Raw genomic sequence first — 24700 nt, 5'->3', positions numbered from 1 at the left:
ATGCTGTGGTAGCCATGCTGGTTCAGTATGCCTTCAATTTTGAATAAATCCCCAACAGAGTCACCAGGAAAGCACCCCACACCATCACACCTCCTCCTCCATGCTTCACGGTGGGAACCAGGCATGTAGAGTCCATCGGTTCGCCTTTTCTGCGTTGCACAAAGACACGGTGGTTGGAACCAAGGATCTCAAATTTGGACTCATCGGACTAAAGCACAGATTTCCACTGGTCTAATGTCCATGTCCTTGTGTTCTTTAGCCCAAACAAGTCTCTTCTCCTTGTTGCCTGTCCTTAGCAGTGGTTTCCTAGCAGCTATTTTACCATGAAGGCCTGCTGCACAAAGTCTCCTCTTAACAGATGTTGTAGAGATGTGTCTGCTGCTAGAACTCTGTGTGGCATTGACCTGGTCTCTAATCTGAGCTGCTATTAACCTGCGATTTCTGAGGCTGGTGACTCGGATAAAGTTATCCTCAGAAGAAGAGGTGACTCTTGGTCTTCCTTTCCTGGGGCGGTCCTCATGTGAGCCAGTTTCCTTGTAGCGCTTGATGGTTTTTGCAACTGCACTTGGGGACACTTTCAAAGTTTGCCTAATTTTTCGGACTGACTGACCTTCATTTCTAAAAGTAATGATGGCCACTCGTTTTTCTTTACTTAGCTGCTTTTTTCTTGCCATAATACAAATTCTAACAGTCTATTCAGTAGGACTATGAGCTGTGTATCCACCAGACTTCTGCACAACACAACTGATTGTCCCAACCCCATTTATAAGGCAAGAAATTACACTTATTAAACCTGACAGGGCACACCTGTGAAGTGAAAACCATTTCCGGTGACTACCTCTTGAAGCTCATCAAGAGAATGCCAAGAGTGTGCAAAGCAGTCATCAAACAAAAAGGTGGCAACTTTGAAGAACCTAGAATATAAGACATATTTTCAGTTGTTTCACACTTTTTTGTTAAGTATATAATTCCACATGTGTTAATTCATAGTTTTGATGCCTTCAGTGTGAATGTACAATTTTCAAAGTCATGAAAATACAGAAAAATCTTTAAATGAGAAGGTGTGTCCAAACTTTTGGTCTGTACTGTATATATATATATATATGTGTCACCCTGGCCTGGATGCCACAAATGTAATAAAGCTGTGTCTGAGAGCAAGGGGGAGGTTCTCTAGTCAGGGGAACATTAGCATGCAATACCTCCTGTCTCAGGCCAGTAGGGTGAGCAGGCTGCCCCTATAAAAGCTGGAACTGGGGGCAAATGACTTCTACAAATGGATAATAATCCTAAACACACAGCAAAATCCACAATAGACGACCTCAAAAGACGCAAACTGAAGGTTTTTCCAATGACCCTCACAGTCCCCTGATCTGAACATCATTGAAAATCTGTGGCTAGACCTCAAAATAGCAATGCATGCAAGACGACCCAGGAATCTCACAGAACTGGAAGAATTTTCCAAGCAAGAATGGATGAAAATCCCTCAAACAAAAATTGAAAGACTCTTGGCTGGCTACAAAAAGCATTTACAAGCTGATACTTTCACAAGGGGACGGTACTAGGTAATAACTATGCAGGGTGCCCAAACCTTTCCATTGGCCCATTTTCCTTCTTGAAATTTTTAAAATGTAAAAGATTAAAATATATATATATTTTGCCTAAAATACAAAGGAAATTTGTCATCTTTAACTTTAGGCCTTTTAGAGATCATTTCATCTTTTACTTGCTTAACTTTTCACAATAACAGTAAATTTGACCAGGGGTGCCCAAACTTTTACATGACACTGTATGAAAAGTAGCATCTTACAATGACAGGAAAAGAAGAAAAAAATTCTGGAATATAGAAGGATTACATTGGTAAGAGGAAGAGCTAGTAAATTAATAGTATTAATTTTTGTATGTTTTTTTTTTATTATTCCTGAAGTATATGGGAATAGATTTAAAAAAATCACTAACTGTCGCCATGAAGTTCTGTGCCATTCCTCTGGACTCTAAACTGTCACCTCTGACATCACCTGCACACGACCAACTGCCGTTTACTTTCTACTGTCGGCTGAAGCGATCGGACGGAAGTTTGCGGTTTGGAAGAAATTTATGCTAATGGAGTCTACTAGACATGGAGAGCAGAGCATGGAGAATAGAGAAGGTAAGAGGAAGCGAGAAGATGACAGTGATATCACTGGATTCAAGAAGATAATGAAGAAGCGTAGAGGAGTCAACAACGGATTGGACGAGCCAATACCTGGATGCAGCGGAGACGATGGATCATCCAGCCCCTATGCCAGGCTTAACATCAGCCGCTTCAACATCTACCAGGTCTTGGGTAGGGGCGCCTTTGGCAAAGTAAGTCCCACATCTGGGGGGTTCACAGCTGTAGGGGGCGGGGGGACATTGTTTTTTTTACATGCCATCGTTTATATCAGCTCCTATAAGGCGGCCATATTGTACATACATTGGTCACTGTGTTTTTATTAAATCTAGTTAGACAAGGAGATTTGGACCACACTAACGCCAACTCAAAGCATGACAGTAGGTGCTGATAGTACTCTATGTAGAAGGGAGAGAGGGAAGAGCTAAATGCAGTACTCCTCCCTCCTCCCGCTTACATAGCATTTTATCAGCACCAACTGTCATCTCCTCTCAGTAATCTCAATCTGCCTTCATTGAATATTGATTTTACCAGGAAATAGAGAATTTTGAAAACTGAGAATCTGTCCTGGCAGAGAACAAAGCAGATTTCTCTGAAAAGATTTATTACAAAATTGCTTATTTTCATGTGTATTATTGATTTATGAAATGAAAATTAAAATTATGATTATTTTTTAACACCTCTCCATAGCCCATCCATGGATCAGGCAGTGCATTATGCTGATAGATAGATTTGTCCATCCAATCCTGATCACCAGCAGATTGAGCGACCACTCAGTTTTCTCATGTGCCTTGTGTACTATAAAATCCACATCCCTTCCACCCCCTGCAGACACCTTCTAAGTATTCTCCATTTGTCTTTCTCAGGTGGTCCTGGCATCAGTCCCCGGCCGTAACATCAATGTGGCCGTCAAAATGATCATCAAAAAAGAGGACAATGAGGATACCATCAAGAGAGAGCGGCGGATACTCCTGGCGGCCAGAGACTGCCCATTCCTATGCCACCTCTATGCCGCACACCAGTCTCAGCACAGGGCCTTCTTCATCACGGAGTATCTGTCCGGTGGCAGCCTGGAGGACTTGATCAGGATGTGCGGCTGCCTGAACATCGGCAATGTGAGGTGAGAAAGCGGAGAATGTGCCTACAAGAGAGCTAAGGAGATGGAAAAAAAACCTGAGGTCAGGGTGCAACTAAGGGAGCACTGGCAGGGCATATATTTAGGGTGCTAGATCCAGATGATGGGGTACCAGGGTATTTGGGGATTGCTAGAGAAGGGTTTGATGACATTGATACTACACTCTGTTCTCTTCACCAGATTCAACACAGCAGAGATTGTATGTGGCCTCCAGTTCCTCCACGGACACAACATCGTCCACCGGTAAGCAGTACTTTCCTCCTTCTCTCTGTCCCCTTTACATTCTGGAGATATGGCCCCCAGCTTTGCTGGTGTCCTGTCCCTTATTCTACCTGATCTTGTAGTGACCCATTTTCCATTTCTTGCTATCAATGGACAGATTTCTTAATTGGTTTTCTTCTTTCTTTGCAGAGACATAAAGCCGGATAACATCATGCTGGATGCAGATGGCCACATCCGTATCATCGACCTTGGGCTTGCCCAAGATGGCGTAACATCCTCCAAAAACATCTCTGGAGTGACGGGCACTTTCCACTACATGGCCCCTGAGGTGTTTCGTAGGAAACGATACGGCGCAGCAGTGGACTGGTGGAGCCTGGGGATCGTGGTGTCTAGGATGGCAGCAGGACGATCCCCATTTTACAACGGCCCCGTTAAGCAAATGGCTTTCAAAGCCATCATCAACGACAAGCCAAAATTTCCATCTTGGCTTGATGCTGACGTGAAACATCTCATCAAGAAGCTGCTGCGCAAAGACCCTCAGACACGCCTGGGTGTGAGCGGGAACATCCGACAGCATCCATTCTTTACCACCATCCGCTGGAAGGAACTGGAGGAAAGGAGAGCAGTGCCACCATTTACACCATTCAGGCCTGTTCTGGAGAACCACCATCTGCAGTGGCCGGAGCATACAGTCCTTCACCCCGTGGCCGGATTTACGTACGTGTCACCAAGTTGGGCCCGGTAAGTATCTCCTCCTCTGGGGATAACTCCCATCAGGTGTTCTCACATTGTGGTAATTGTCATCCTCCATCTTGTATTTTTTCACTTTCCGGTAATGACTTTATGTCTCTCTTTTTCTTAGGTGGATGAAAAGATCTGGACTGTGAAAGAATCCATGACCATCTGGTGAGTGACCGCTGTCCACACAAGACACCTTTTATATCAGTACATTGTATCTGATGTTACATAGCGGAATGGTTCATTATAAAGACCATTCCCCTAATAACAGAAGATGCAGTAGACAGAAGATTTCATGTCTTCCCCTTGTGTCTTGCAGGATGAGCCCGTGCCAGCTGCCCAGAACTCCATGCCTCCTGACCCGTGCCTCGTCTCTGCTGCTGTACGTCACCTCGGCTGCCCGTCAACATCAACTCTCTCTATACCATCTTCATGCCGGACCACTGCCATTGTTTTGCTGCCCCAGACTCTTGATTTGGCCTCCTCCAATCCTGGGCTGGCATTTGACATCCCTCCAGCCCGAAGATCTTCTACCCCAGGAGCGGCCTGTGCTAAGTTTCCATCTGGTGAGTTCAGGAACAATAGTCCTGGGGCAGGAGAATGTACGGAGCGGCCATTATCCCTGAACTCACCTTAGCACAGGCCTGGTAAGTACTGCACCCATCACACATCACATCACCCACACTACATGATCAGTGTAGAACCTACACTACATGATCAGTATAGAACCTACACTACATGATAGGCACATACACACAGTAATTTATTTTCGGCACATAGTTTGGCTTTTGATCCTGGGATTTAATCTGATCGCCATATTTGGGGTCAGGAAGGAATTTTTCCCCTAGTATGAGGACAATTGGCCCATTCCTCATAGGGGTTTTTCGCCTTCCTCTGGATCTACACGGCCTTAAATAGGTTTAGTCTCATAAATTAATAAGTAGATTCACACACTGGTAGCATAAGAAAAAAAGTTATAAAAAATAACATTTTCTTTGTTCAAAAGAAAAATTAATTCCTATAAATATAAATGATAATTAGTCCAAGTAACTAAAAATTATTTGTATTTGTATTTTTTTTTGTATATTAAGCTTACATTACGCAGGTTAGGTACATTACACAGGTCACGTACATTACATAGGTTAGGTACATTACACAGGTCAGGTACATTACACAGGTGGGTTTCATCCTTTGATCCTGGGATTCGTTCTGATCGCCATATTTGGGGTCAGGAAGGAATTTTCCCCCCTGATATGAGGACAATTGGCTTATTCCTCACAGGGGGTTTTCGCCTTCCTCTGGATCAACACGGCCCATACATACATTTAGGGTGATAGGTTAATAAGTAGGTACACACTTTGAGAGCATAAGAAATAAGGTATAAAAATACAATAATTTTAATTGAAATTTTTTTTAATTTGAGACATAATCAAATCCAAACCTACAAAAATAATTGATATAGCTTGTTTTTTATTTGCACTTACATTACATTAGGTGTCAGCCCCTGATCCTGGATTTTATTCTGACCGCTATACTTTATTTGGGGTCAGGAAGGAATTTTTTGCCTTTTCTCTGGGTCAACGTGGCCTTAGTCTGATTGTTATAGTCACAAATTAATAGTGTAATATATAGATAAAAATAAATAGTAAGTTGTATTTTATATCATTTATAACTGACACACAGATATAGAAATAAAAACTCATTAGAAAAAATTAAATTAAATTATATAAAACTTTTAACAAACTAACTTTAGTCGGTGAAGAATCAGCCCTTGATCCTGGGATTTATTCTGACCGCCATTCTTTATTTGGGGTCAGGAAGGAATTTCCCCCCCTGATATGAGGACAATTGGCTGATTCCTCACAGGGGGTTTTCGCCTTCCTCCGGATCAACACGGCCCATAAATAGGATTATTCTGAGAGATGAATAATTTACACATATATATAATACTATAATATATAATAACCCATCTATAAATAAAATCTTCTCTTTACCCCCTATATCATTGTGCTTGTCTTTATTCCATTGCTCGTCCGTGTAGTCATTATTATACAGCCCCCTATGTCTGAATGTCCCATACACATTAGAATGAATATGGTCGAACCCCCGATATCATGACTGTCCTGTGGTGATAAATCAGCTGATTGCTCTGATTCCTGGGAGTGTCGGGTCTGGAGCAGGAGATGCTGTTGCCTTTCTCCATTCGGCTAATAAATGAGAACACTGAGCCGGTTTCTTCTCTAATTCCCTAAAAGGACATAGGAAAGACTGGGTTTCGTAAACCAGACATTAATTGTACTGGTCATTTAATAGAGGAGAGGGTTTGTTGCAGTGTGTCAGAGCAGCTGGGAACTATTCAGCTTACAGAGCATAGCCTGTTCTGGATATACTGGATGCGGCACAGTGGGGTATAGAGGATCTGATACAACGCTGCCCCCTGAAGTCAGGACCCCCCCCCACTCCACTCCAAGTAATCAGATCCTCCAGAGAACATTCACATAGCTCCCAACCATCCCAGATTCAGCGGGACTGTCCCACTTCTATACTCCCCTCTCCGAGGTTTTCATCACTCCGTTGCTGCTCCTCCTCGGGGCAGGGCCGCTTATCTCTGCTCAGTGCATAAATTTAATTACATATTCACTTCCACTCCCTGCTGTGATCAGGTTTCGTCAGGACTTGAACTTGCATCTTAGTGCTTGCAGGCTGCTGCTCTACCATTCACTTCTGCTCCCTGCTGTGATCGGGTCTCATCAGGACTTGAACTCGCATCTCAGTGCTTGCAGGCTGCTGCTCTACCAACGCACCACAGCCCACAATGATGTGGATAGGAGAATTTGGTAATCTTGACCCCTATTGCAGGCAGTGAACCAGAAGCAGAGTACACATGGCCATAGAGATACATTGTGTATAACTGTATTTTTATGGTTCCTGTATACTGAGGTGAAGAAAGCACTTGTGGTCCCAGGGCTCTGGTGCGGTTTTTGTGTCATGTGATACCAGCGCCCAAGTCTCCACCGACGTATGGATTGAACATGAAGAGGAATTGAGAGATCACCTGCCGCCTGGACTCTCTTTTCATGTTCAATTCTTACATAGGTGGAGACAGTGACCCCAGCGATGATTGGGCGCCGGCGTCACAACAACTGCACCAGAGTCCCGGGACCAGGAGTGCTGACACGGAGCAGGCACAGAAGGGGAGTATAGGCTTTTTTATTTTATCAGCGTCAAACATTTAGTTCAAGAAGGGGTTTTTCTAGTACTGCACAACCCCTTTAAGCTGCTGAGCCACCAGCTCTAGTGATGTAAAAGGGAGACTTTTGTTATTGTGTAGTATGGTGAGGACATCTGCAGAAAACAAAAAACACAGTATATATGCAGTGTGTGAACACGGCCTTACAGATACAAGAAAGCCGGATGTCGTATAGTGAAGCTACATAAAGATGAGAAAGTTCTGGCGGCTCCGACTGTGAATGAGGAACAAAAAATAATCCACAGGTCCCAACTAGAGATGAGCAGGACGCACAGATGACGGCGCGCTGCCCGGACTAATCAAAAGCCGCCGGGGACCCTGGAAGGTAAGAGCTTCACGGCCTCCTGTTCAGCCGCCAGGTAGCCCTGATCTGGACACTGGACCAGAGACCCAGGAATCCATCCAGTCATCTCTAGTCCCAACTGTCCCGGATATAGAGGACAGCCCCAGATTTGGGTCTACACCCTGCAGTTTCGATCATCTGCTGAATGTCCCCCACTACCACGGCCCCTCTGACAACTCCTCTTGCCAGGGGAGAAAGAAATGGTAAATGAGCGTGGATTGGGGTGTGGCCAAAATTTGCTGCAACGCGCGCAGCATAATCTGTCCCTTTTTCTGTCCCTCAAAAGTTGGGAGGTATGTATTCATGAGGAAGGGGAATCACCTGCCTGTTAGTTCTTCGACCCGTAGTAAAAAATTTAAATAATTCTGGATACCCCATTTAAGCCTACCCAGTCTTTTTTGTGTGCCCCCCAAAAAATAATGCCCCTAATGAAGCCCCTTAGTGTTCACACCAAATCTAATAGCTCTTTTATGGCTTTAATGAAGTATAACACCCCAAAGATACTAATGGCCCCCTACAGACTGTTTGATGCCTCCACAGTAATCTCCACGCACTGATGCCCCCACATGAGGATTCCCCTAGCGCCCCCACACAATTATACCTGCTCCACAGTGTAATGCCCGCATAGTCCACCACCGCACTTTATAATTCCCTCAGTGACCCCACACATATAATGCCTCATGTGCCCCCACACAATGATACCCACCACACAGTATAAGACCCCCACACAATGAGACCTACCACACAGTATAAGGCCCCCACAGTCCCCACACACATTATGATGTCACACTTTATGTCCTCAAGGCCCCTCAAATAATGATGCCCCTACAGTCCTACCCCACACAATATAATGCCCCTCATTGCCCCACCAGTCTATTACCAGCGCAGGAGTCTTGATGAAATGAGGCCATTAGGCCTCCTGCGCCAAACCTCAGGCGACAGAGGTAAAGATGCAGATACAATTGAAATCCGAACATGCACCCTTCTTCAGGACTGCCCTACAATCATAGGACTGTCCAGAGGGAAACCGGATGGTTGGAGGCATGTGTTTTGGAGTCATGTAGCAGGAAAGACACTCAAAAAATACATCTGCAATGATCAGCTGTATAGACTGGAGGGTTAAATATGGTTGCACATTTTAGGTATTGGTGATTACACTGAAAGAGCAGGTTACTATGAGGCCTCCATCCTCCCTTCTTGTGAAGAACACATGGGTCAAGTGGCAGAAGCAGTTCTTCATAGCAGGCAAGTGAGAACCTACAGCAAGCGTGACCTATACTAGATAAGTCCGAGTGTGGCCAGACACATTATCGAAAAAAAACTATTATTCACATAGAGCAGGATCTCAGATACGGTACTTGAAAACAAAAAAACAAACTAAATCTCTAAAATGTAACTTTTATTAATATTTTAAAAGCATGCGGACTCACAACAAGACATGTAAAATATCCCCATGTGGATTGGTCACTAGTGTTGAGCCACCCCCGTAGTGTTCGAGTTCGGTTCGGTTCGTCGAACACCCGTGTGTTCGCCGAACTGTTCGTCGAACTGTTCGTCGAACACCTTCGAACACCGTTAAAACCAATGGCAGGCAAACAAAAACACATAGAAACACATAGAAAACACCTTCAAAGGTGTCCAAAAGCTGACAAACTGCTCAGAAGACATAACTAACACATGGAAAAGTGACAAGTACATATAGTCATGCGAAAATAAAAGAGGTGGAGGAGTAAAAGGAGGGGGAGACACAGATATAGGCATGTCATGCCCTTCTAAAATCCAAAAAGTGAGAAGCCGACACGGCCAGTCCGCTCCTGCCCGTGCCACCTCCGTGTCGCCGGGTTTGTGCCAGAGCCGCGGTGAACCCTGACGGCCAGCCCCCCTCTCCCAATACTGGTGCCTGTCCGCTGGTGGGTCGAGCGAGCCCCCTGTGGTGGAGGCAGCTCTAAGCTTTTTAATTTAAATTGTCTCTCTAATTTGAATGAATACACTTTAAATCCATTTACAAGGATCTATTGGAGGGCAAGTCTCATGCCAGCAGCCGCGGTAATTCCAGCTCCAGTAGCGTCCACTAAAGCTGCTGCAGTTAAAAAGCTTTTATAAGGATCGAGCTCGGCTGTCCACCGCAAGGCATCCTACTGCCAGTCCCAGCCCCTATGCCTTGGGGTGCCTCCTGATGCTCTTCACTAAGTATCCCATGGTCCCGAAGCATTTCCTTTGAAAAAATTAAGTGTCTAAACTACAGGTGGTGCAGCTTGCTTAACAGCCGGGATAATCCGCTGACTAGCAGACACTGCTACTAGGCACAAAGTATTTCCTGGGCTAGATGCAGTTAAAAATTTGTAATTAGATACTCTCGTTGGATGCTGAGAAAGCATTCCATAGAGTCTCCTGGCACGCCATATATGATTCTCTTAAAAAGCTTGGGGTAGGGGTCTAGGGGACCCTTTTATAGCCAAAATCACGGCCCTGTATCGCAATACGTCACCTAGGCTGAAGATAAATGGAACTGTAGCACCCTGAGGGCTCGGTTGCTACAGACGTATTGCACCTCACCCAGAGGTGTGATATCTCACTCTCAGGTAAGGATGGAGTGTGGATCAGGACCCGACACCTGCATGCATTACACCACATTGCCGTGGGGCAGGGCGACCAATATGCCCCTGAGATGGGCACGACAGTCCCTGTCCCTGGCTGGAGTGGGGGGAGGGAACACTGAGGAAGGGGAACCCTGTAGTGCAGGAGCAGGGAGGAAGCAGTTCCTGGGTGCATTGAGAAGGGAGTATAAAAGGTGGGCACCATCTTAGTTCAGTGCAGAGAAGTCTGAGCAGAAGTGGCAGGGAGCAGGGGCTCTGCATGAGCTCTGCTCCGGAGGCGGGCCTAGTAACAGAGGCCCAGGCCTGGAAGAGGGAGAAGGAAGGAAGAGGAGCGGAGAAGGCTCCAGGAACGAGGAATGAAGGGATCCCAGGGGTGCGGACGGGCGAGTCGCCACCGCACGCCCGAATCCACCTGCGTGGAGGGGTCAGGCCAAAGGGGGAGACCGGTCCCCGAACTAGTGGAGGCAGGAAACGACCCTCAGCTAGAAACCGGAGGCTCTGACATTTTATGTGGCGCAGCCCCTCGCTACACCCGCTAGGAAGGCACCACATAGGGTCAGGGAAACTGGCGCCAAGTTTACCAAGAGGAGGCCCGAGGCAGCCGGACAGAAGTGTTGGTAAGAAAGGTCAGACAAAGAACACACAAAGGGGGTCCTGTGAAGTGCTCCAAAGTTATCTGGGAGTTGTCTGAGCCCCTCACCTGGTGAGCACAGTACGACGTGGGCAGCCGTTACCTGCAGACGTGGTCTGGATAATAAGAACTGTGAGTAAAGGCCCTGAACTGCATCACTGACTCCGTGTCGTTACTGCTGCTGCCCTGCACCATCACCCCCATCCTCCGCATACACTGCCCTGAGGCTATACTCCTCCCGTGGGGAGTTATGCTACGCTCTGCTGCACCCACAACACCAGCCTCAGCGGTCTGCCCTGTAGCGGCGGTTCACTCTGACCGCAATCCACGGGTGGCGTAGTCGGACATTTAAACATCAAAACCACATAAATAGTTCCGCCACTGGTTTGACCGCCCTGAGCCACGGAACCGGGTCGCCGCCACGAAGACTACAACCACCAGCATCCACCAAAAAGGGTCCGGCTCCGGGTGTCCCAAGGCCCAGGGGGTGCGTCAGAACATTTTCATCACCTTTCACAATCACCAATGGGACAAGGCAGTGATGTCCTCTGTCCCCTCTCTTATACATCCTAGTGACGGAGCACCTGCTCTCATCAATTCGCCATAACCCCAATATTAGGTGGATTGAGGTGGGAGGCACCGAGTACAAGTGCTCTCTATTTGCTGATGATGTCCTAGTATATATCACTCAATCACATATATCCATCCATGCTGTTATGGCTGAAATAGATCACTTTGTTACATGGTAAAATTTTAAAATCAATGCAGCGAAGTCTGAGGCCCTCGATGTCTCCCTCCCCAAATCCATATAGGATTCCATCCAGTCCAACTTTCCCTTTGCCTGGCCCTCACAGGGTATCAAATACTTAGGAATTCCTATTCATAGAGACCTCTCCCATCTATGTTATCTTAATTTGTCGGCTGCTGAGAAGCAACAAATTGTGGAGTGTTTAGGTCAAGGCATGACTACAATCAACATTGTGCGATGATCAGGATGAAGTGTCTTGGCAATCAAGAAGTATGTAGCTGATTCACAGTACACACATGTGCGTGCTGATAAGGGCAAATTGAGGACTCTTTCCTACAGGCAATTACGTCAGGTTGAAAGAGCAGCGGCAAAAAAGCCTTGTCATAGCAGCAGACAAGTTTTTGAAGCTGCTTGTGCCTCCAACGTCCCCCGAACAACAAGATGCAGGGTCCTTCAGAGGTTTGCAGCTGTGCATGCGCCATCCTGTCGACCTCCTCTATCCACTTCACACAAGCAGAAACGGCTCCAGTGGGCCAAACATTACATGAAGACTGATTTCAAAACTGTTTTGTTCACGGATGAGTGCCGTGCAGCGCTCGATGGTCCAGATGGATGGAGTGGAGGATGGCTGGTTGATGGACACCCCACGCAAACACGGCTACAGCGCCAACAAGGAGGAGGTGGAGTAATGTTTTGGGCTGGAATCATGGGGAGAGAGATTGTCGGCCCCTTTAGGATCCCTGAAGGCGCTAAAGATGAACTCCATAATGTATGTGGATTTTCTCAAACAGCACTTCCTGCCATGGTTCAAGAAGAAGAACCGTGTATTTCACAGCAAGATCATTTTTCTGCATGATAATGCACCATCTCATGCTGCACATAAAACATCTGCATCTCTGGCTGATATGGGCATAAAAGGGGACAAACTTATGGTGTGACCCCCATGCTCCCCTGACCTCTACCCCATTCAGAACCTTTGGAGCATCATTAAAAGGAGTGTCTATGATGGCGGGAGGCAGTTCACATCTAAGCAACAGCTCTGGGAGGGTATTCTGTCCTCATGCAAAACAATTGAAGCAGAAACCATCCAAAACCTGACAAATTCAATTGACGAGAGAGTTCAGAAGCTCCTTTCGAACAAGGGGTCCTATGTGAAAATGTAACATCACCTAGAATAAAGTTTTGAGTTGAAAACTGTTTGATTTCAGTTTCTAACAACCTGCTAATGCTTATAATTTCAAAAATGACCATTTTTTTGGTTTTTTGGTCTTTATTAAAATGAAAAGGTTGATCGAAAAGTTTGGGGGATCTAAGAGTGTGGCAACCCAGTAGTCATGATTACTTCAAATTCTGACAATATGAGGGTCATGCTGCAGGTAGTGCAGCAAGAAGGCACTTATGTGTCTTGCGCATCTCGGAGCCCCAAAATTATTTTCCGGGCTAGATGCAGCTAAAAATTATTTTAAATTTTAAATCTGGTGAAGCTTTAGTATAGATGGCCTAATAGGATCAGTGCTGCACACTGCTACAAAGCCCAAATTATTTTCCAGTCAAGATACAGATAAACATGATTAGTAATTTGAAAGCTTAAAACGGTTGGTAGGGTGATTTTAACCAATCATCAAGCTTTTACTCTCCCCAGGATGACACAGGGGTAGAAAAGTCGTTTCGGATCCATGATTTGTTCATCTTTATGAACGTGAGTCTGTCTACATTATCAGTGGAGAGCCGCGTGCGCTTATCTGTCAGCACACCACCAGCAGCGCTGAACACACGTTCAGACAGAACGCTGGCTGCGGGGCATGACAAGATCTCCAAGGCGTAAGTGGCTAGCTCCGGCCATTTATCCAGATTGGAAGCCCAAAAAGAGCAAGGGTCCAGTGACACAGTCATGGCTTCAATGTTTACTTGGAGATACTCCTGTACCATCGTCTCTAGGCGTTGACTATGTGTCAGACTTCTTGTCTCCTGTGGCCTTGCAAAAGATGGGCTAAAAAAGTGGTGAAATGATTCCGCAAAATTGATGTTACCAGCAGATACTGTGGTTCTGTTACGGTTTGAGTGCTGAACACTTGACGGTCCCACGGTTGGCAAGTTGGAACTGTGAGATTCACTACGTGCACCACTGGTATTTTGTGGAAAAGCACATGTAAGATTCTGCAACAGTCTCTGCTGATACTCCTGCATGCGTGCATCCCTTTCTATGGCAGGAATAATTTCTGCAAATTTACTTTTGTACCGGGGATCTAACAGTGTGGCAACCCAGTAGTCAGGATTATTTCTAATTCTCACAATTCGAGGGTCATGTTGCAGGTAGTGCAGCAAGAAGGCACTCATGTGTGTTGCGCATCCAGGAGCACCAAGTCCCTGTTGTGTTGGTGGCGAGGTAACAATCATGCTTCCTTCCTCTGTCCTCTCCCCCCAACCTCGCACAACAGAAATGTGATCAAGGTCTCCCTCATCTGATGAGTCTTCCATCAGTTCGTCCTCCACTTCTTCCTGGGCTCCTGCACCTTCCTCACTAGTTTGGCTGCTACCATGCGCCCTGGTAAAACCATCTCCCCCACCCTCACATGCCTGCCGCCTTGGTGCTGCCGACCGTCTGGACCTTGCAGATGTTAGCCCTTCCGCATACAACTCCTCCTCCTCTACTTCCTCCACCTCCTCTTGTGCCACCACCTGACTCCGAATTCTGTTTAACATGTGCTCCAGCATGTAAATCACCGGAATAGTCATGCTGATAATGGCATCGTCAGCACTAAACATCTTCGTCGCCATTTCAAAACTGTGCAGAAGGGTGCATAGGTCCCTGATCTGAGACCACTCCTCCAGCGTGATTTGCCCCACCTCTGAATCTCGTTGGCCCAGGCTATACGTCAGAACGTATTGCACCAGGGCTTGTCGGTGCTGCCACAGTCGCTGCAACATGTGCAGAGTTGAATTCCACTGGGTAGGCACATCGCATTTTAGCCGGTGAAGTGGCAGGCCCAACGACTTCTGTAGAGATGTAAGTCGCTGAGCTGCGGGATGCGAACGGCGGAAGTGAGCACACAGCGACCGTGCCCTCTGCAGAAGGCCATCTAGTCTGGGATAGTGGGCTAAAAATTGCTGGACAACCAGGTTCAACACGTGAGCCATACAAGGCACGTGTGTGACATTGCCCCGGCGAAGGGCCGCACCCAGGTTTGCAGCATTGTCGCACACGGCCTTCCCTGGTTTCAGGTCCAGTGGAGACAACCATTCATGAAATTGGTTCTCCAGAGCTGACCACAACTCCTCAGCTGTGTGACTCACATTTCCCAGACATTTCAATGTAAAAACCGCCTGATGACGTTGAGCCCTACTGCCAGCATAGTAAGGAGGTGTGCAGGATCCCTTCTGCGCAGTTAGAAAGCTTGTGGCATGACCAGACAGGCTTTGGGTGCAGGTGGAAGACCGAGAGGAGGTTGAGGAGGCAGAAGCAGTGGAGGAACTTTGACATAAAGAGGATTGACGCACAACTCGTGGGGACGGCAAGACTTGGACAGCAGCCCCTTGTCCTGCTGTCACCATAGTTACCCAGTGCCCAGTCAGCGACATGTAACGCCCCTGTCCATGCCTACTCGTCCAAGTGTCTGTGGTGAAATGCACCCTGTCACACACAGAGTTTCTCAAAGAAGCAGTGATGTTATGTGCGACATGCTGGTGGAGCGCAGGCACACCTTTCTTTGAGTAGTAGTGCCGACTGGGCATCTGGTACTGGGGCACTGCGACGGACATAAGGTCTCGAAAATCCTCTGTGTCCACCAGGCAGAAAGGCAGCATTTCTGTAGCCAAGAGCTTGCAGATGGTGAAATTCAACCTCTTAGCTTTCTCATGGCTAGGAGGAAATGGTCTTTTACTTGTCCACATCTGAGGGACCGAGGGCTGGCTATTGTGCTTAGACGGGGTTGATAAGGGTGTCCCCGGCAAACTGCCGGTCTGTGAGGAAGATGCAGGCGGACATGTTAGGTTGCCTTGATCCAAAGGTGGTGCTATCGATGTCGGACAGTGCTCAACACCAGCTGGTGTTACCACCTCCAAAGAAAATGATGACCTGCCAATCACGCTGGCTGTTGCGGGTAAAGAGGTGGCAGGTCTGCGCCCCAAAACAGGTGTGACTGCTGTCCCCCCAGTCACAGAGGATGAAGAGGCCGCGGATGCACAAGATATGGCAGACGGTGGTTGGCCCGGCCGGCTAGGCCGCATTGTAGCACACTGAGCTTCCCACTGCAACTTATGCTTCATGTCCATGTGCCGGTTCATGCATGAAGTACTCAAACTATGTATTTTTTGGCCTCTACTTAGCTTTTGCTGACAAATGTTACAGATAACACGAGTTGGGTCATCTTTATCGATCTGAAAAAATGCCCAGGCTATGCAAGGCTTAGCACCCATGCGACCTGAAGAGCCACCACGACTTGTGGTGAGAGGCAGAGTTGTGTTTGAGGATGCAGTTGTTGACGTGCTTCCAGTACTACGTCTCTGTCCAGGAAGGCGCAACCTGACCTCGTCGTCACTAGCATCTTCCTCCACCTCCTCTGCTGACCTCATCTCTTGGCTGACTGTGGGTTGACAGTAAGTGGGATCTCCGACCTCATCATCATCACCCTGTGCGTTATCACACCCGTCGTCCTCAGAGCCAACCTGTTCCTGCCCTGACAAAAAACTAAAGTTGTCGCTCCAATCAGGTATTTGAGTCTTATCATCGTCTTCCTCATTGTCTCCACCAACAGGAGTTACAGTTTGGGAATGAGGGTCTACATTATGGTCAGAACCTTCTGCGTCTGGTCCTGGATCCGACTCATAAAGATTCTGGGCATCAGTGCAGATCATTTCCTCGTCTGGATTCACAGAAGCGCTGGAGTCGACCTCTGATTCCCAGGCTATAGTATGAGTAAACAGCTCTGCAGACTCAACCATCTGTTCTACCTCATACTCAGACGGGCAGCTGGAGATTTGGGAGCTGTGAGGAAGCAAGTGCGATTTGGGTGACACCTTTGAGGACTGGAGTATTTGTGATGTTGAAGTTGATGTGGAGGAGAGCCCACTTAAAGGAGCACTTGATATCCGTTGAAGCACCTGCTGTTTTTGTGCCTCATCTGGAATTTGTAGCGATTGGCGTGGCCGTAAGAAAGGGATCTTATCACATTGTCCGCTAAAAGAAGTAGACATTTTAGTTTGGCTGGAAGATGGTCTTTCTTCTGCAGATGTTACTGTTGCTTTAACACCTACCCCACGGACACATCCTTTTTTCCCCTTCCCAACATGCCTATTCCCCTTTCCACCAGCAGCAGGCCTTTTTCCACTCATTTTGGTGGTTAACTAATTCACAACTCTGGAGTTGTTTGCACAAAAAAACAATGGATGGTAACCGAGCAGAGCTGAGTGGCCAAACTGTGGTATTAGGCCAAAACTATTGGCTGGGTTAGATGCAGAAAAAAATTATTTTGAATTTGCAACCTGATGGAGGTCAGTATAGATGGATTAATAGAACAAGACCCACACACAGCTAGAAGCCCAATATTTTTTCAGAGGTAGATGCAGGAAAAAAATATATTCAGTTTGCAACCTGATGGAGGTCAGTATAGATGGACTAATACAACAAGTCCCACACACAGCTAGAAGCCCAAATATTTTTTCAGAGGTACTGTAGATGCAGATAAAAATTAGTTTTAATTTGCAACCTGATGGAGGTCAGTATAGATGGACTAATAGAGAAAGTCCGACACACTACTAGAAGGCCAAATATTTTTTCAGAGGTAGATGCAGAAAAAAATATATTCAGTTTGCAACCTGATGGAGGTCAGTATAGATGGACTAATAGAGAAAGTCCGACACACTACTAGAAGGCCAAATATTTTTTCAGAGCTGGATGCAGAAAAAAATTATATTCAGTTTGCAACCTGATGGAGGTCAGTATAGATGGATTAATAGAACAAGACCCACACACAGCTAGAAGCCCAATATTTTTTCAGAGGTAGATGCAGAAAAAAATATATTCAGTTTGCAACCTGATGGAGGTCAGTATAGATGGACTAATACAACAAGTCCCACACACAGCTAGAAGCCCAATATTTTTTCAGAGGTAGATGCAGAAAAAAATATATTCAGTTTGCAACCTGATGGAGGTCAGTATAGATGGACTAATACAACAAGTCCCACACACAGCTAGAAGCCCAAATATTTTTTCAGAGGTACTGTAGATGCAGATAAAAATTAGTTTTAATTTGCAACCTGATGGAGGTCAGTATAGATGGACTAATAGAGAAAGTCCGACACACTACTAGAAGGCCAAATATTTTTTCAGAGCTAGATGCAGAAAAAAATTATATTCAGTTTGCAACCTGATGGAGGTCAGTATAGATGGATTAATAGAACAAGACCCACACACAGCTAGAAGCCCAATATTTTTTCAGAGGTAGATGCAGAAAAAAATATATTCAGTTTGCAACCTGATGGAGGTCAGTATAGATGGACTAATACAACAAGTCCCACACACAGCTAGAAGCCCAATATTTTTTCAGAGGTAGATGCAGAAAAAAATATATTCAGTTTGCAACCTGATGGAGGTCAGTATAGATGGACTAATACAACAAGTCCCACACACAGCTAGAAGCCCAAATATTTTTTCAGAGGTACTGTAGATGCAGATAAAAATTAGTTTTAATTTGCAACCTGATGGAGGTCAGTATAGATGGACTAATAGAGAAAGTCCGACACACTACTAGAAGGCCAAATATTTTTTCAGAGCTAGATGCAGAAAAAAATTATATTCAGTTTGCAACCTGATGGAGGTCAGTATAGATGGACTAATAGAGAAAGTCCGACACACTACTAGAAGGCCAAATATTTTTTCAGAGCTAGATGCAGAAAAAAATTATATTCAGTTTGCAACCTGATGGAGGTCAGTATAGATGGATTAATAGAACAAGACCCACACACAGCTAGAAGCCCAATATTTTTTCACAGGTAGATGCAGGAAAAAAATATATTCAGTTTGCAACCTGATGGAGGTCAGTATAGATGGACTAATACAACAAGTCCCACACACAGGTAGAAGCCCAAATATTTTTTCAGAGGTACTGTAGATGCAGATAAAAATTAGTTTTAATTTGCAACCTGATGGAGGTCAGTATAGATGGACTAATAGAATGATGCTATGCCCAAAAGATTTTACTTCACTAGGTGCAGTAAAAAAATTGGTATTCTATACACAGGTGGTATATCTTGCAACACAGATAGGCTACTCCACTGACTAACACACTCTGCAATAGGCCAAAAAGGATTAGCTTTGCTAGATTCAGCCAAATGCTGTGAAAAAAACTTGCACAGCACTGGCACAGACCTGCCTGGCAAAAACTGATAGGAACTGATGTAACCTAGTCCTGAAAAGGACTCCAATTACAATTAGTCTTTACTCCCACAATCTATCTATTTAAGAGCACAGACCTCCCTGATAAAAGTCGTAGGAAATGCTGTAACCTAGTCCTTAAAAGGACTGCAATCACAACTATTCCCTATCTGTATATTTGTGCGAAAATTGGCTTGAAATTAACAAGGTATAGCGCACACAGCAACAGCGGTGCCGTCTAACACGCAGCTGCAGCAGTGAGAAAATGGTGGCGACGGGGAAAATGGCTTGGTCTTATAGGGCAAGGACATGTGACATACACTGCCAATGACACATGCCCTTGCTTGTGTGAAAAAAAGCACTTCGCTCCGTGTGTGCGCTGCTGATAGGCTGACAGATTGCACCTCCCCACTGCAAATGCGGGAAAGAGAAAAAAAAATGGAGATCTTCATTGTTCCTCAGAGATCCATCCCCTGCCCCTCCCCCCACCCCGCTGTACACTCAAACTGCGTATTAACATTAATTTTCATCATTACTGAGAAAAAATCCAGTTATGATTTTGGTGCACGAACAGTTATCGAACATAACCTCGAACAGCCGAATTTTTCTCAAATTGTTCGTGTTCGCCGAACGGCTCGAACACCGCCCAAAACAGCTCGAATTTGAGATTGGCGAACAGTTCGAGTAGAACAACGCTCATCTCTATTGGTCACATTGCATAAGGGTATCTACATATATATTTAGGTAGTTTAGATTAAAGATGTCCTTAATAATCCTTGCCAGTCACACTACTCTATTACAAAATATCTATTATCTAATTATATAACGCCCTCGATAAATATATATACTCCCGAATACCCTAAAGAACAAACTACCAGTAGTACAAATATAAAGAGAATAAAGCCATAAAACAAAAATATACAGTAGATACCACCATAATAAGCGATTTAAATATAAAAAGAAAAACGGTGTCTCAAAAAATCACACATGATTGGTTCCAAAGGACCAAAGTGGGGTCAGATGAAGCTACAGAAGGTCAACTGTGCATTGAGTCTTTTAGAGACTCCAACCAATATATCCAACATGTTCCTCGTTGGAGTATTTTCTTGTCCCAATCTCCCTTTCTATCTGGTGGTTTGATAACTTCTATGACACAAAATGAAATACATCCCGCATCACCACCATGTTCAAGATTTACATGCCATGGCACTGCCGAAAAACCATACAGTCCAGCTAGTACTAGTACAGACGGGACTTGATATTATTGGCACTTATTTTAACCTTTTCTAGATGTCATGGTATGGTAGCCCCTTCTAAAAAGAACTACTTTGGGTTGAGATGCAAACGATCTCCAGATCTGCCATTATTGGTTCAAAATAAATAAATATGATGCATTGTAGATAAGAAAATAACACACAGCCAGTGTCTGTCAGTGTACAATTCATGTCTGCCCTCAAATCTCAAGCAACAAGTATTTTATTACACCCCCAGGAGAAAGGGGAATGACTAATACATTACCTAAGAAAGTATTTTAATTGGGAATAACAAAATCGTAAATTATGGATCCTGCAGAAGTCCTTGAACTGGCTCCTTCCAATTAGCTATACTTTTAAAAACTAAGTGTCATACTAGGCATGGAAAGAACCCAGCACATGCCGATGGGAAAAGGGGAAAGCCCAGTAACTAGGGAAAGGGAGAGTGGAGACCCCTAAGAAGATCTAACAACACTCTGACTCCCCTATCGTCTCCAAATAGGTTCCGCACCCATCGCCGAGCAGGATACCTTAGCCCTGGCTGACCCTAGAGCTAGGCCCTAGATAGGGAGGGGGAAGGGTGAGCACTAGTCAGCGCCAATGCAACTAAAGACAAACAAGGGAAACAGACAAGGGGATACACTTAGCTTTGAGAAGACACCAGAGAGATCACGACTACAATCCACAAAGGAACTCCAAGGAGAATCTAGCTGACTGCTAGAATACCAGACCTGAACAGAGGAATTTACTCTATCACCAGCAAGTCTCTGGAGAAACGGAGTGCATTTAAAGATCCAGCATGGGTGTGTCAATTAGCAGCAGAAGATGGAGATCACAACTGGGTCCTAGAGAGGGAAAGATGGTGAAAGGATCAAGAAGGTGTCTGCAAGGCCAAGCATAATGACCTTCTACTGCCGGATCCAGAATGACTGTCTATTGCTTTTATCAACACTTATAAAGCTAATACTAAAATACAAAATGATCAAAGATATATAGGTAGATTTAATTGTCTAAATAATAATCAAAGCAAAGTATAAATATTTGCCATAAGATAGTGATGGTCCAATTACAGATGTAATATTATTCCGGTGGTTTCTGACTCTCAGAAAAATATTTGCCGGGCCCCAGTCCAGTGGCTATTTTAGTAGTCCATGGCCACCAAAGTACAGCCGTCCAAAACTCCACACACCTACCAAAATCCCTGGCTGTGAAATTTGATTAGCCAGTCCTGTGAGCTGCAATGATGTTGTATAATCGAATGAAGAGCCTGGGATTCTGCACCGCAGGTTTAGTAGTGTCTGGTCTTGGTATTGCAGCTGTGCTCCATTCACCTGTATATGTCAAAGCCACAAGAACAGTCACTAATGATACAATGACGCTCAACAGGTGCACTGAGTTAGGCCTGCCCAACATAGCATTGATAGCATAGATAGGTCATCAATTTTAAAGAATGGGATTATGACCAATCCAATATGGTTGCCTGTCCTGTACCTTGCAATATTCTTTCTACTTCCCAGGCAGGGGCTTATATAGAAACTACAGCAGAAGTCCTAATTGGGCTCTCCATAAACAAAAAAAATTATAATAACAATAATAATATTCGGTGGGGTCACACAAGAGCAGATCTCACAACTTTGTAGGACTTACAAAGTAATTTTCCCCCTATTGAAACCCATAGATTCCCCATTCATTGCCCCCATAAAGTATGATGCCAACAAAAGTGTCTCCAGACACAGTATGATGTAGCATCGGCGTCTCTGCCCCGTACTAGGCAGAGACGCCGTCCCTCTCACCTCCCCGCTCCAGGCGCGGCGTCCTCCAGAGCTTCTCTCCCCGCTGCTTCCGGCATGCGCTCCTTTCCCGGCAGTGTGCTTAGGGCGCGCGCGCTTCCCCTCTCTTAAAGGGACCACGCGCGCCGTCCTAAGGAGTCCCCGGCCAATTGCCGGAGGACCTCCCATATATAAGGCACCTCCTCCAAAATGGAGGTGCCCGAGCAATGTTGTTGCAAAGCCTTCACTCTGCTTCAGCCCTCAGGTCCCGTTACCAGTTACCTGCCAGTCACCTGCCAGATTCCTGCTTGATACCTGCCTGATATCCGCTTACCTGCTTGGAAGCCTGCGGTCCGAGGGCCTGCCTTCCGACACCTGTCAGTCTGTCTATGGACCAGCCTGCCCGCTCACCTGGGAGCGCTCACCTACTACCTGTCTGCTAGCCTACCTGGAGGCTCCGCCGTCACGTGCTGTGACCACCTGCCTGTCCAGAGACTCTTGCCCGCTCACCTGGGAGTGTCCACCTGCTACCTGCCTGCTAGCCTACCTGGAGGCTCTGCCGTCACTTGCCGTGACCACCCGCCTGTCTAGAGACTGTCCCCGTCACTAGCCGTGACTACCTGCCCGCCTTCTCTGGGAGCCACCCGCTTCCTTACAAGGACTGCCCCCTTGTATAGTTGCTCAGAGGTTCCACCTCCCAGACCCGTTACATATGATACCCCCATGGTGAATTCCTCCACATGTGCAGTATAATGACCCTACTACACCCCACCTCAACTCCACCGGCAAAGTATGGTGACCCCAACACAGTATAATCCCCCAACTGTGACCCCCACACAGCTCTCCGTGCACTATGATGGGCCTACAAACAGTATAATGGCCCGCACTAGCGATCCAAACAGTATAATGGCCCCCTCTCCTCTCTACACAGTATTATGATGGCCCCAACACAGCCCTTCACACTGTATAATGGCTCCCACTAGCCCTGAAAACAGTATAATGGCCACAAAAACACAGCCAGGCAGAATAATGACGCCAATAAAGCTCTCCACACAGTATGATGGACCCCACACAAACCTTCAAGCTGTACAATTGATTGCATATAATATAATGGCCCCACATAACCCTCCATATAGTATAATAGCCCCCACATAGCCCTCCAAATAGTATAATAGCCCCCACATAGCCCTCCAAATAGTAGAATGGCCCTCACATAGTCCTTCACTTATTATAATGTCCCCCACAAAGTCCTCCATACACCTGCCCACCTTCCCTGGGAGCCGCCCACCTTCCCTGGGAGCCACCCGCTTCCTTACAAGGACTGCCCCCTTGTATAGTTGCTCAGAGGTTCCACCTCCCAGACCCGTTACAGTTTGCTCGGGCCATGGAACCCGGTGGTCCCCAGATCTCCGATCTGCACCAGGAAGTCTTACGTCAGAAAACTCAGCAGGAGGTGGTACTGTCCTATCTACGGTCCGTTAACTCTCGTCTAGGCGCATTGTGTGACTTGTCTTTGTCTACCTCTGGTCCAGCCGTGCCCATTCCTGCGGTACCGCAATCCAGTCCCGTCATGGTACCCGACTATGGACCTCGGCTTCTGGCACCTCCACGCTTTGCCGACGAACCTACTTTAGCTCGGGGTTTCATAAACCAGTGCACCCTGCACTTTGAACTATTGGCATACCAGTTCATCTCCGACCGGGCCAAGGTGGCCTTCATCATGTCCCATCTCACTGGGGAGGCACTGGCATGGCTAAATCCCCTGTGGGAGAGAGGGTATCCCCTGGTGTCCGACCTGCCGTCTTTCCTCGCTGCTTTCCGGAAAGTCTTCGATGAACCTGGACGGAAAACCTCTTCTGCCTCCTCTCTGCTACATCTCCGCCAAGGGAGTCTCACCGTTGGCCAATATGCCATACGGTTCCGCACCCTCGCTTCTGAGCTTACCTGGGAAAATGAGGCTCTGGTGTCCGTCTTCTGGGAGGGTCTTTCCGGTCGGATTAAGGACGAGTTAGCTGGTCGGGACATTCCTACCATTCTGGATGACCTGGTGTCACTAGCTACCCGGATTGGCATCCGGTTCCAAGAACGTGCCAAAGAGACTGCCTGGGAGAAAGACTTTTCTTGCTCTGCTCCTACTTCCCTGAGACCTGCCTCTCAACCAGTCACTCCGCGGGCGCCCTCGCCTGAACCTATGCAGATCGACCAGACCAAGATGGTCAGATCTCGCCAAGAATCTCGCCGAGCCGAGGGAAGCTGTTTCTATTGTGGCAGTATGGAGCACTCCATCCGTTCCTGCCCGGAAAAGCCGGGAAACGCCAGTGTCTAGGACCGCTCGGAGAGGTCGTCCTAGACAAAAGTAAGCCCTCTCCGTCTCTGACTTTACCGGTCTCTATTATTGCTTGGGGAGAAAACCGTCACTTTGAACTCGCCCACCTGGATTCTGGAGCTGCTGGAAACCTCATCTCCCAGTCTCTGGTAGAGAGATACCGTATT

At 46.3% G+C, this 24700-nt stretch overlaps 1 protein-coding gene across 1 annotated transcript in view; it reads left to right on the top strand.

Moving 5' to 3' along the window:
* The first annotated feature begins 2100 nt into the window (after nt 1-2100).
* The window catches only part of LOC141171730 (NADH dehydrogenase [ubiquinone] 1 alpha subcomplex subunit 3-like), a 55268-nt gene continuing 32668 nt past the window's right edge, over nt 2101-24700 (top strand). Inside the window, exon 1 of the mRNA XM_073655377.1 lies at nt 2101-2206. Coding sequence (XP_073511478.1) covers nt 2101-2206 — 106 coding nt within the window. The remainder of the gene's footprint in view (nt 2207-24700) is intronic.

This window comes from Phyllobates terribilis, unplaced genomic scaffold, assembly GCF_046119375.1.
Source record: "Phyllobates terribilis strain yellow unplaced genomic scaffold, ASM4611937v1 Scaffold_12__6_contigs__length_324123572, whole genome shotgun sequence".
Taxonomy (NCBI): domain Eukaryota; kingdom Metazoa; phylum Chordata; class Amphibia; order Anura; family Dendrobatidae; genus Phyllobates; species Phyllobates terribilis.
The sequence above is the reverse complement of the archived record's forward strand: the minus strand, read 5'-3'. Positions and strand labels throughout refer to the sequence as shown.